The sequence below is a fragment of the Moschus berezovskii genome, chromosome 4, assembly GCF_049115385.1.
Source record: "Moschus berezovskii isolate FMDL1 chromosome 4, NW_MosBer_1.0, whole genome shotgun sequence".
In the NCBI taxonomy this organism is placed as follows: domain Eukaryota; kingdom Metazoa; phylum Chordata; class Mammalia; order Artiodactyla; family Moschidae; genus Moschus; species Moschus berezovskii.
Window position 1 is genome coordinate 94492121 of NC_142463.1, and position 14285 is coordinate 94506405.

General features: G+C 39.1%; 1 protein-coding gene across 4 annotated transcripts in view; it reads left to right on the forward strand.

Annotated features, from left to right (window-relative positions):
- Window positions 1–1854, forward strand: part of SYCP1 (synaptonemal complex protein 1) — a 137874-nt gene extending 136020 nt beyond the window's left edge. For all 4 annotated transcript variants that reach the window (XM_088834892.1, XM_055402444.2, XM_088834891.1 and 1 more), the window contains 2 exons: window positions 1532–1621; window positions 1717–1854. In XM_088834892.1, coding sequence (XP_088691018.1) covers window positions 1532–1621; window positions 1717–1854 — 228 coding nt within the window. The remainder of the gene's footprint in view (window positions 1–1531; window positions 1622–1716) is intronic.
- The last annotated feature ends 12431 nt before the right edge of the window (window positions 1855–14285 follow it).

Below are 14285 nucleotides of genomic sequence, written 5' to 3' on the forward strand. Positions count from 1 at the left end.
GTCCCAAAACAAGTCTCAATAGATTAAAAAAACTAGGCATCATATATAAATTATCTGAATACAAAGAGACGAAGTTAGAAATCAGAAAGAGAAGGAAAACTAGAAAATTCACAATTTTGTGAGAGTTAACGCACTTCTAACCAACCAGTAGATCAGAGAAGAAAACACAAGGGGAATTTGACTTAGAGATGAATGAAAGTGAAAACACAATACACCAAAACTTATGTGAGACAGAAAAACCAGTGCTCTAAGGGAAATGTAAAGCTCTAAATTCCTACACTGAAAAAGAAAAATATCAATGAACTAACTTTTTACCTTAAAGAACTAGAAAAAGAAGATCAAACTAAACCCAAAGGTGACAGAGGAAGGAAATAATAAAATTAGAATGGAGATAAACAAATTAGGGAAAAGAAAACAGAGAAAATGAATGAAGTCAAAATTTATTTCTTTGAAAAGATCGATTAAGTTGACAAACCTTAGCTTGACTGACAAAAAATAACTTAAGTCAGAAATATAATTGGAGATGTTATTACCAACCTTTTAGAGATAGAGAGTACTGTGAACAATTATATGCCAACAAATTAGATAACCTAGAAGAAATTAAAAAATGGAAAAACTACTTGAAATACACAAATTGCCTAAACCTGTTCAAGAAAAAAGAGAAATTTTGTGACTTAGTGAATTCTGCTGAAATCTTAGAATTTATGAAAATGATTGAATATTTTCATCCATGAACCTTCTGAAATTTGTATTAAATGTGACTCTAATGAGCAGGAAAAGATATTATGAACTGTTTGCTTCTGACTAAATTTATGTTACATGTTCATTAAGAAAATGGATTCTGGAGCCAGCCTACCTGGATTTTAATCCTGGCTCTATCTCTTACTAGCTGTATAGTCTTGGACAAGTTACTTAATATTTGTGTGTCTCATTTCCTCACCTTTAAAATGGGGATAATAATAGCATATATAGATCATAAAAATGTTGTAAGGATTAAAACCAATTAAAATATGCTAAGTGCTTAAAACAGTGCCTGACATAAGGAAAGAACTAAATAAGTGTTAGCTATTATTACGTGGGAAAATATTCAGAAATTGATAATTGACAACATTTATAATTTTTATAGGATTATGAATGCTTATTATAAGGCCTAAGTATGTTTGAATAAAAAGGCTGGGAAAAAGAGTGGGGAAAGTGAAATTGAAATAGAAATCAGTAGAAAAACACTATTCATGTACATCTTGTATTCTACATAACCCTTTAGGTGTATGGTTGCTGCTGAGTATATGGTTAGTAGAATCAAAATCAGGTTTCCTTGTCTGGCAGACTGAGAGTTTAGTTTTCATTGTCTTCTTCCTTCAGGCTTTTAAATTTTCTTTCCTCTTCTTTCTCCATTTACCCCCTCTCCTCTTTTTTTCTTCCTCTTTATGCTTTTCCATTTCATTCTCATATATGGAATATAGACAAAAATTTTATAATATAATATTAATGGTGGCAGCCTCCAAATTATATTTTTATATTTTTCTTTAAGAGCATGGTTTCAGAGGAAGAGACACTGAGAAAACTATACAAGAATAATAATCCACCAGTTTCTCATCTTTGTGTCAGAACACCAAAAAAGGTAGTTATTTTGGAAAGCAAATTTCAAAAGCTGGATTTAATTCTTTTTTTTTTTTTTTTTGAGTTAAACATATTATGACTTTATTTTCTATCCAGACTCCTTCATCTCTAACGACTCCTGGATCTATGCTGAAGTCTGAAACTATGAGGAAAATGCAGGAGGACCGTTGGGCTGTTATTGCTAAGATGGATAGGAAACAAAAACTAAAGGAAGCAGAAAAGCTGTTTGTTTAATTTCAGAAAATCAGTGTGAATAAGGAGCCTATAACATAAAATTTATTACGTTTTTCATTCTTATTTTCTAAAGAACCAAACATATTGACTTTTGATTTGTAAATAATTTGTTTCTTTATATTTTAATGTATCAGCCTAAATGGGAAATAGCCACATTGTTACTTAAAAATTTGTAATTCTATTCAGATAATTAGATGACTGTTTTGGTTTTACCTTTTCTTGAATTGATGAAAACTATTTTAGCTAAGTTTTCACACTTACAAAGTTGTCCATTGACCACTAGGAACACGTTGTTGAGATATACTGTTTGTTCTTTACCATTAAAATATTTTGGATTCACATAAATACTTCTCATTGTTTCTGTGAGGTTGCCTGAACAGCTAATCATAACTTTGCTAGTATTATTTAATTTTCAAATCTTGAGGTCATTTTATTTGTTTTACGGTCTGAAGCAGCTTTGATTTATCTGTTGATAAAATTGACAAATGGCTTTATGTTGCAAGAAAAAAGATTCTCCTGATATGACTTCCTAAAATACTTTATTTATTCAACATTCATTTGGCAAATATTTATTGAGTGTCTGGTTCAGTGGTAAAGAATCCACCTGCAACGCAGGAGAAGCTGGAGACATGGATTTGATCCCTGGGTTGGGAAGATCCCCTGGAGGAGGAAGGTCATAAAGAATCAGACATGACTAAGCATATATGTACCACACTAAGACTTAAGCACAGTTCTAGATACTGGGGATATAACAAAAATAAGACTTATCTTCTTCCAGAGCTTACATTTTAACAGGGAAAATAGGCAATAAATAAAATATATAAACACGTAGTATATTAGTTAAGGATAATTGCTAAGAAATAAAACAAGAGTATTAGTGTTGAAAAGACTTGAAATTTTATATAGAGTGACCCATACTGAAATGACATTTGAAGAGCTGATGAATAGTGAAACTGTGGCTATCTTGTGGATAACATTCCTGATAAAAGGAACAAAATGTATAAAGGCTCAGAGGTGGAAATGTGCTTAGTGTATCTGGGAAGCAGCAAGGAGGCCAGTGTGGGTAGAGGACAATGAGCATAAGAAGGGTATAAAATAGAAAAGGCCTGTATTTAACAGGATAGAGAATTTGGGTGGACAGATTATATAATGCTTATAGGCTATTGTAAGAACTTTGGCTTTTACTCTGAATATGATATGAAATTAACAGATATTTCTGAGCAAAGACCATGATCTGACTTATGTTTTAAAAATAAAGCTCTTTCTGACAGCTGTATTGAGAACAAATTTTGAAAAGAGGACAGAGGAAAACTAGATATTTTATTTATTTATTTATTTTTATTTGCAATTGTATTTTAATGTATCTTCAGAGTACTCAAACATATAATTATATAAAATCCAGGCAAAAATAAGAATGGGAATTAGTCACTAGATTCAATCAAAGCAAAATAAGAAGTCATTCACACTCTTTAAATAGACTTACTAATATTGAGAGAGTGATTGAGCATAATTGGCATCACAGAATTCAAGGTAAGGTAATAGGGCAAGTATAAAAAGTATAATGATAGAAGATTGTACCTTAATAATAATGCCAAAATTTGAATGTCCAATAAAAGGGATATTCAAAATAAAGAAGTACTAGGTGCATTTTAGCTATGTTATTTGGGTAGGATGAATTACAGCACTAATGGAAAATCAGGTCTCTGAGAAAATATTACAACTATTGGTACAGGAAAAGGATCATATACAGTACTTATACAGCTAAGTCTGAACAGTTCCATATTTCTCAAAGGAAGTGCCTTTGGCACAGCAGTACAGAACAGTGAATGCGTTGTGCTTTATACTCAATTTTTCTATCAATAGAGAATTATTTGGCTAAGAATCTTTCCAAAGAATTCTATACACTATCCTGCCATAGTCACATATGTTTATTTTTTTATTTTTATTTTTTGTAATTAATTTATTTTTTATTGGAGGCAAATTATTTTACAATATTATATTGGTTGGTTTTGCCATACATTGACATGAATTCGCCCCGGGTTTACATAAGTTCCCCCTCCTGAACCCCCCTCCCACCTCCCTCCTCCCTCCTCCCTTTATCCTCCCTCTGGGTCATCCCCGCATGCCAGCCCCGAGCATCCTGTAACATGCATTGACCCTGAACTAGTGATTCATTTCACATATGACAACATACGTGTTTCAATGACATTCTCCCAAATCATCCCACCCTCACCCTCTCCCACAGAGTCCCAAAGACTGATCTACACATCTGTGTCTCTTTTGCTGTCTCGTATACAGGGTTATCATTTGCATCTTTCTAAATTCCATATATATGCGTTAGTATGCTGTATTGGTGTTTTTCTTTCTGGCTTACTTCACTCTGTATAATAGGCTCCAGTTTCATCCACCTCATTAGAACTGATTCAAATGTATTCTTTTTAATGGCTGAATAATACTCCATTGTGTATATGTACCAAAGCTTTCTTATCCATTCGTCTGCAGATGGACAACTAGGTTGCTTCCATGTTCTGGCTATTATAAACAGTGCTGCAATGAACATTGGAGTACATGTGTCTCTTTCAATTCTGGTTTCCTCAGTGTGTATGTCCACGAGTGCGATTGCTGGATCATATGGCTGTTCTATTTCCAGTTTTTTGAGGAATCTCCACACTGTTCTCCATAGATATTTTAATAATGCACATAAGAGATTGTAGTGGCTTGAACAAAGGTGAGAGCAGCGGAGGAATAAAGAAGTCAACTTCAAGATCTATTTTGAAGGTTAGATGTGGGATATTAACAAAAAGGGCCAGTCAGTCAGTCAGTTCAGTCGCTCAGTCGTGTCCGACTCTCCGCGACCCCATGAATCACAGCACGCCAGGCCTCCCTGTCCATCACCAACTCCCGGAGTTCACTCAAACTCATGTCCATCGAGCTGGTGATGCCATCCAGCCATCTCATTCTCTGTCGTCCCCTTCTCCTCCTGCCCTCAATCCCTCCCAGCATCAGAGTCTTTTCCAGTGAGTCAACCCTTCACATGAGGTGGCCAAAGTATTGGAGTTTTGGCTTTAGCTTCCAATGAACACCCAGGACCGATCTCCCTCAGAATGGACTGGTTGGATCTCCTTGCAGTCCAAGGGACTCTCAAGAGTCTTCTCCAACACCACAGTTCAAAAGCAACAATTCTTTGGTGATCAGCTTTCTTCACAGTCCAACTCTCTGGAAAAACCATAGCCTTGACTAGACGGACCTTGGTTGGCAAAGTAATGTCTCTGCTTTTTAATATGCTATCTAGGTTGGTCATTGGAGAAGGCAATGGCAAGCCACTCCAGTACTCTTGCCTGGAAAATCCCATGGATGGAGGAGCCTGGTAGGCTGCAGTCCATGGGGTCACTCAGTCGGACACGACTGAGCGACCTCACTTTCACTTTTCACTTCCACGTTTTGGAGAAGGAAACGGCAACCCACTCCAGCGTTCTTGCCTGGAGAATCCCAGAGACGGGGGAGCCTGGTGGGCTGCCGTCTATGGGGTCGCACAGAGTCGGACACGACTGAAGTGACTTAGCAGCAGCAGCAGCAGGTTGGTCATAACTTTCCTTCCAAGGAGTAAGCGTCTTTTAAGTTCATGGCTGCAATCGGCATCCGCAGTGATCTTGGAGCCCCCCAAAATAAAGTCTGACACTGTTTCCACTGTTTCCCCATCTATTTCCCATGAAGTGATGGGACAGGATGCCATGATCTTAGTTTTCTGAATGTTGAGCTTTAAGCCAACTTTTTCACTCTCCTCTTTCACTTTCATCAAGAGACTTTTTAGTTCCTCTTCACTTTCTGCCATAACGGTGGTGTCATCTGTATATCTGAGGTTATTGATATTTCTCCTGGCAATCTTGATTCCAGCTTGTGCTTCTTCCAGCCCAGCGTTCCTCATGATGTACTCTGCATATAAGTTAAATAATCAGGGTGACAATATACAACCTTGATGTACTCCTTTTCCTATTTGGAACCAGTCTGTTGTTCCATGTCCAGGTCTAACTGTTGCTTCCTGACCTGCATACAGGTTTCTCAATAGGCAGGTCAGGTGATCTGGTATTCCCATCTCTTTCAGAATTTTCCACATTTTGTTGTGATCCACACAGTCAAAGGTTTTGGCATAGTCAATGAAGCAGAAATAGATGTTTTTCTGGTACTCTCTTGCTTTTTCCATGATCCAGCGGATGTTTGCAATTTGATCTCTGGTTCCTCTGCCTTTTCTGAAACCAGCTTGAACATCTGGAAGTTTACAGTTCACGTATTGCTGAAGCTTGGCTTGGAGAATTTTGAGCATGACTTGAGAAGGCAATGGCAAGCCACTGCAGTACTCTTGCCTGGAAAATCCCATGGATGGGGGAGCCTGGTAGGCTGCAGTCCGTGGGGTTGCTGGGGGTCGGACACGACTGAGCGATTTCACTTTCACTTTACTAGCAGTACAATTTTGGACATGTTCAGTCTAAAATGCACATTAGACATCCAAATAGAAATAGTTAAGTAGGATTAGAGACAGATCCAGGGTAGTGATATAAATTTGGGAGTCAGCAGCTATCAGAGTGGATGAGAACAGGTACAGTTGTGGGAATGACTATGCTTAGGAAAGGGAAATCAAAGATGAGAAGGAGTCTGTAAAAGGATCAGCTAGGGTAATAGTGAAGTCTATCAAGAAGGTATTTCAAAGAAGAGTGATAAATTGTGTTAAATGCTGCTCAAAGGTAAGGTTCAATTGATTAGTGTGTCATTAATGTGGAGGTCTTCGTTAATCTGAACAATGGCAGTTTTGGGCTTCCCAGGTAGCGCTAGTAAAAACTCGCCTGCCAATGCAGGAGACTTAAGAGAGTCGGGTTCAATCCTGGGTTGGGAAGATCCCCTGGAGAAGGGTATGGCAACCCACTCCAGTATCCTTGCCTGGAAAATCCCATGGACAGAGGAGCCTGGCGGGCTCCACGTCCATAGGGTCACAAAGAATCTGACATGACTGAGCACACATGTACCACACTAAGACTTAAGCACAGTTCTAGATACTGGGAATATAATAGTGAATGAAACAGAAAAAAATAAGCCTTATCTTATAGTGCTTACATTTGGACAGAGTTGGACAACTCTTTTTGTGTCGCAGAGGTGAACATGACTGAAGCAACTTAGCACATGGCAGTTTCAGTAAAGTGGATTTTGACTACTTCCTTAAGCAAAGGAAGGAAAAAAGTGGAGACAGCTATCTTCATCAAAAGTAAGAAACTCAAGAAGTTATACTTGAAAGGGAAGATTAATGACATGTCTGCAATGTCCACTTGACATGGAAGTGGGTCAAAAGAAGATTCTTTTTAAAAAATATAAGAATTAATAGGGAGAGGGAACAAGATGGCGGAGGAATAGGACAGCGAGACCACTCTCTCCCCCAGAAATTCATCAAGAGAACATTTGAACTCAGAGAAAAGTCCACAAAATAACTTCTGAATGCTGGCAGAGGACATCAGGCACCCAGAAAAGCAGCCCATTGTCTTCTACAGGAGGTAGGAAAAAACATGAAAGATAAAAAGAGAGACAAAAGAGGGAGGGATGGAGCTCCGTCCCAGGAAGGGAGGCTTTAAAAAGAGAGGTTTCTGAACACCAGGAAACACTCTCACTGGTGAGTCTTTGGCGTGTCTTGGAACCTCAGAGGGTCACATAACTGGGAGGGAAAAAGAAAGAAATAATTAAAACCCACAGATTACCCGCCAAACGGTAACTCCCAGTGGAGAAGCAGCGCAGACGCCTGCATTCACCATTAGCAAGTGGGGGCTGGGCAGGGAGGAGCTGGCTGAACTGCTTAGAGAAAGGACTGGGCTTGAATACTGCCAGGGCAATCTGAGAGAACTGGGGATAGCAAAGCAGACTGTGGGATAGCTTCCCCGCGAAAAGGCGGAAAGCCCTAACTTAAGACTCTGCCAGCCCCGCTCACAAAACAAAGGGCTGAGCAGAGCCAGCCGGCTGCGGTTGGCCCATCCCCCATCCCCCGCCGAGACAGGCAAGGGAGTGCAGCCAGAGCCGGAAGGGGGAAACTGCGGCCCCAGAAAGGCATCCGATACCAAACTGCAGGCAGGCTTCATTGCTAATCAAGACTTCTTGGGCTCCGGCCGGTTGATATCCACCTGAGAAGGTGCCACGGTTGTACACCCAGAAAACCAAGTGGCAGGGTCCAGGAAGGCGATAAGTCACAGCAACCGTGCTCGCCAAACACTTGGTCACCTGAGCTGCTCCTTCCGGGGAAGGCACAAAATGCAGGCCCAACCAAGTCTGCGCCTTTGTGGAGTACCCAAGAACCTGAACTTGAGCTGCTCAGACCTGGGAAGTGCATACAACCCAGCGCAGACCTCGGATAGTCCCCGGCAGAGCAACCTAGAGCCTGTGCAGTGTAGACTGGGGCAGCACACGTGCCGTGAGCGGGGGCAAACCAAGAGTGGCCAAGACACTGAGAGGACTCCCCACAGACGCCAGAGATATTTGTCTGTAGTGTTCCTCCCTTCCCAGAAAAGGACTGAACAACTGACCCTTAAAGTGTCCACCACCGCCCCCTAGTGTCAGGGCGGAAATTAGACACTGGAGAGACCAACAAACAGAAGAAGCGAAAACAGAGGGAACCACCTTGGAAATGACAGAGAAGTCTAGAGGCTACTCCAAGAATAAGACCGAAAACCAGAGGCCCGAATCCTGAGAACACCAGAGAACTCCTGACTCCAGGGAACATTAATTGATAGGCGCTCATCAAACGTCTCCATATCTACACTAAAACCAAGCACCACCCAAGGGTTAACAAGTTCCAGAGCAAGACATACCACGCAAATTCTCTAGCAACACAGGAAAATAGCCCTGAGCTTCAATATACAGGCTGCCCAAAGTCACTCCAAATCCACTGACATCTCATAACTCATTACTGGACACTTCATTGCACTCCAGAGAGAAGAAATCCAGCTCCACCCGCCAGAACACCGACACAAGCTTCCATAACCAGGGAACCTTGACAAGTCACCCGTCCAACCCCACACACAGCAAAGAAACTACATAATAAAGAGAACTCCACAAACTGCCAGAAAACAGAAAGGCCACCCCAAGCAAAGCAATATAAGCAAGATGAAGAGGCAGAGAAATACCCAGCAAGTAAAGGAACAAGATAAATGCCCACCAACACAAACAAAAGAGGAAGATATAGGGAATCTACCTGATAAAGAATTTCGAATTTTGATGGTGAAAATGATTCAAAATCTTGAAAGCAAAATGGAGGTACAGATAAATAACCTGGAGAAAAGGATTGAGAAGATGCAAGAAAGGTTTAATAAGGATTTAGAGGAAATAAAAAAGAGTCAATATACAATGAATAATGCAATAGATGAGATCAGAAACACTCTGGAGGGAATAAACAGTAGAATAATGGAGGCAGAAGCACAGGATAAGTGAGCTAGAAGATAGAATTGTAGAAATAAAGGAAACAGAGAGAAAAAAAGAAAAATGAATTAAAAGAAATGAGGACAATATTAGAGACCTTTGGGACAATGTTAAATGCCCCAAAGTTCGAATCATAGGAGTCCCAGAAGAAGAAGACAAAAAGAAAGACCATGAGAGAATACTTGAGATAATAGTTGAAAACTTCCCTAAAATGGGGAAAGAAATAATCACCCAAGTCCAAGAAACGCAGAGAGTCCCCAACAGGATAAACCCAAGGCGAAATACTCCAAGACACATATTAATCAAATTAACAAAGATCAAACACAAAGAACAAATATTAAAAGCAGCAAGGGAAAAGCAGCAAATAACACACAAGGGGATTCCCATAAGGATAACAGCTGATCTTTCAACAGAAACTCTTCAGGCCAGGAGGGAATGGCAAGACATACTTAGAGTGTTGAAAGAAAATAACCTACAGCCCAGATTACTGTACCCAGCAAGTATCTCATTCAAATATGAAGGAGAAATCAAAAGCTTTACAGACAAGCAAAAGCTGAGAGAATTCAGCATCACCAAACCAGCTCTCCAACAAATGCTAAAGGATCTTCTCTAGACAGGAAACACAGAAAGGGTGTATAAACTTGAACCCAAAACAATAAAGAAAATGGCAGCGGGATCATACTTATCAATAATTACCTTAAACGTAAATGGGTTGAATGCCCCAACCAAAAGACAAAGGCTGGCTGATTGGATACAAAAACAAGACCCCATATATGTTGTCTACAAAAGACCCACCTCAAAACGAGGGACACATACAGACTGAAAGTGAAGGGCTGGAAAAAGATATTCCATGCAAATAGAGACCAAAAGAAAGCAGGAGTAACAATACTCATATCAGATAAAATAGACTTTAAAACAAAGGCTGTGAAAAGAGACAAGGAAACTACATAATGATTAAAGGATCAATCCAAGAAGAAGATATAACAGTTATAAATATTTATGCACCCAATATAGGAGCACCACAATATGTAAGACAATTACTAACAAGTATGAAAGGGGAAATTAACAACAACGCAATAATAGTGGGAGATTTTAATACCCCACTCACACCTACGGATAGATCAACTAAACAGAAAATTAACAAGGAAACACAAACTTTAAATGATCCAATAGACCAGTTAGACCTAATAGATATCTATAGGACATTTCACCCCAAAACAATGAATTTCACCTTTTTCTCAAGCACACATGGAAACTTTTCCAGGAGAGATCACATCCTGGGCCATAAGTCTAGCCTTGGTAAATTCAAAAAAATTGAAATCAATCCAAGCATCTTTTCTGACCACAATGCAGTAAGATTAGATCTCAATTATGGGAGAAAAACTATTAAAAACACCAACATATGGAGGCTGAACAACACGCTGCTGAATAACGAACAAATCATAGAAGAAATCAAAAGAGAAATCAAAATATGCATAGAAATGAATGAAAATGAAAACACAACAACCCAGAACCTCTGGGACACTGTAAAAGCAGTGCTAAGGGGAAGGTTCATAGCAATACAGGCACACCTCAAGAAACAAGAAAAAAGTCAACTAAATAACCTAACTCTACACCTAAAGAAACTAGAAAAGGAAGAAATGAAGAACCCCATGGTTAGTAGAAGGAAAGAAACCTTTAAAATTAGGGCAGAAATAAATGCAAAAGAAACAAAAGAGACCATAACAAAAATCAACAAAGTCAAAAGCTGGTTCTTTGAGAGGGTAAATAAAATTGACAAACCACTAGCCAGACTCATCAAGAAACAAAGGGAAAAAAACCAAATCAATAAAATCAGAAATGAAAATGGAGAGATCACAACCAACAACACAGAAATACAAAGGATCATTAGAGAATACTACCAGCAATTATATGGCAATAAAATGAACAACTTGGAAGAAATGGACAAATTCTTAGAAAAGTACAACTTTCCAAAACTGAAACAGGAAGAAATAGAAAATCTTAACAGACCTATCACAAGCATGGAAATAGAAGCTGTAATAAAAAATCTTCCAGCAAACAAAAGCCCAGGTCCAGATGGCTTCACAGCTGAATTCTACCAAAAATTTAGAGAAGAGCTAACACCTATTCTACTCAAACTCTTCCAGAAAATTGCTGAGAGAGGGAAACTTCCAAACTCATTCTATGAGGCCACCATCACCCTAATCCCAAATCCTGGTAAAGATCCCACAAAAAAAGAAAACTACAGGCCAGATGAACATAGATGCAAAAATCCTTAACAAAATTCTAGCAATCAGAATCCAACAACACATTAAGAAGATCATACATCATGATCTTTATCCCAGGAATGCAAGGATTCTTCAATATCTGCAAATCAATCAATGTACTACACCACATTAACAAACTGAAAAATAAAAATCATATGATTATCTCAATAGATGCAGAGAAAGCCTTCGACAAAATTCAACATCCATTTATGATAAAAACCCTCCAGAAGGTGGGAATAGAAGGAACATACCTCAACACAATAAAAGCCATATATGACAAACCCACAGCAAACATTATCCTCAATGGTGAAAAACTGAAAGCATTTCCCCTAAAGTCAGGAACAAGACAAGGGTGCCCACTCTCACCACTACTATTCAACATAGTTCTGGAAGTTTTGGCCACAGCAATCAGAACAGAAAAAGACATAAAAGGAATACAAATTGGAAAAGAAGAAGTAAAACTTTCACTGTTCACTGATGACATGATCCTCTACACAGAAAACCCTAGAGCCTCTACCAGAAAACTACTAGAGCTAATCAATGAATACAGTAAAGTTGCAGGATATAAAATCAACACAAAGAAATCCCTTGCATTCCTATATACTAATAATGAAAAAATAGAGAAATTAAGGAAACTATTCCATTCATTGTTGCAACGAAAAGAATAAAATACTTAGGAATATATCTACCTAAAGAAGCAAAAGACCTGTACATAGAAAACTATAAAACACTAGTGAAAGTAATCAAAGAGGACACTAATAGATGGAGAAATATACTGTGTTCATGGATTGGAAGAATAAATATTGTGAAAATGAGTATACTACCCAAAGTAATTTGTACATTCAATGCAATCCCTATCAAGCTACCAACGATATTTTTCACAGAGCTAGAACAAATAATCTCACAATTTGTATGGAAATACAAAAAACCTCGAATAGCCAAAGCAATCTTGAGGAAGAAGAATGGAACTGGGGGAATCAACCTGCTGGACTTCAGGCTCTACTGCAAAGCCACAGTCATCAAGACAGTATGGTACTGGCATAAAGACAGAAATATAGATCAATGGAACAAAATAGAAAGCCCAGAGATAAATCCACGCACCTATGCACACCTTATCTTTGACAAAGGAGGCAAGAATATAAAATGGGGAAAAGACAGTCTCTTTAACAAGTGGTGCTGGGAAAACTGGTCAGCCACTTGTAAAAGAATGAAACTAGAACACTTCCTAACACCATACACAAAAGTAAAATCAAAATGGATTAAAGATCTAAATGTAAGACCAGAAACTATAAAACTCCTAGAGGAGAACATAGGCAAAACACTCTCCGACATAAATCATAGCAGGATCCTCCATGACCCACCTCCCAGAATATTGGAAATAAAAGCAAAATTAAACAAATGGGACCTAATTAAAATTAAAAGCTTCTGCACAGCAAAGGAAACTATAAGCAAGGTGAAAAGACAGCCTTCAGAATGGGAGAAAATAATAGCAAATGAAACAACAGACAAAGAATTAATCTCCAAAATATACAAGCAGCTTCTGCAGCTCAATTCCAGAAAAGTAAACGACCCAATGAAAAAATGGGCCAAAGAACTAAACAGACATTTCTCCAAAGAAGACATACAGATGGCTAACAAACACATGAAAAAATGCTCAACATCACTCATAATCAGAGAAATGCAAATCAAAATCACAATGAGATACCATTACACACCAGTCAGAATGGCTGCTATCCAAAAGTCTACATGCAATAAATGCTGGAGAGGGTGTGGAGAGAAAGGAACCCTCTTACACTGTTGGTGGGAATGCAAGCTAGAATTGATGCTTTTGAACTGTGGTGTTGGAGAAGACTCTTGAGAGTCCCTTGTACTGCAAAGAGATCCAACCAGTCCATTCTAGGGGAGATCGATCCTGGGTGTTCATTGGAAGGACTGATGCTAAAGCTGAAACTGCAATACCTTGGCCACCTCATGCGACGAGTTGACTCACTGGAAAAGACTCTGATGCTGGGAAGGGTTGGGGGCAGGAGGAGAAGGGGATGACCGAGAATGAGATGGCTGGATGGCATCACCGACTCTGTGGACATGAGTTTGAGTGTACTCCGGGAGTTGGTGATGGACAGGGAGGCCTGGCATGCTGTGATTCATGGGGTCGTGGAGAGTCGGACACGACTGAGCAACTGAACTGAACTGAACAGCCACTATGGAGAACAGTGTGGAGATTCCTCAAAAAATTGGAAATAGAACTGCCATATGATCCAGCAATCGCACTCCTGGGCATACACACCGAGGAAACCAGAATTGAAAGAGACACATGTACTCCAATGTTTATCGCAGCACTGTTTATAATAGCGAGGACATGGAAGCAACCTAGATGTCCATCTGCAGACGAATGGATAAGAAAGCTTTGGTACATATACACAATGGAGTATTACTCAGCCAGTAAAAAGAATGCATTTGAATCACTTCTAATGAGGTGGATGAAACTGGAGCCTATTATACATAGTGAAATAAGCCAGAAAGAAAACCACCAATACAGTATACTAACGCATATATATAGAATTTAGAAAGATGGAAATGATAACCCTGTATACGAGACAGCAAAAGAGACAAAGATGTATAGAACAGTCTTTGGAACTCTGTGGGAGAGGGTGAGGATGAGATGATTTGGGAGAATGGCATTGAAACATGTATATTACCATATGTGAAACGAATCGC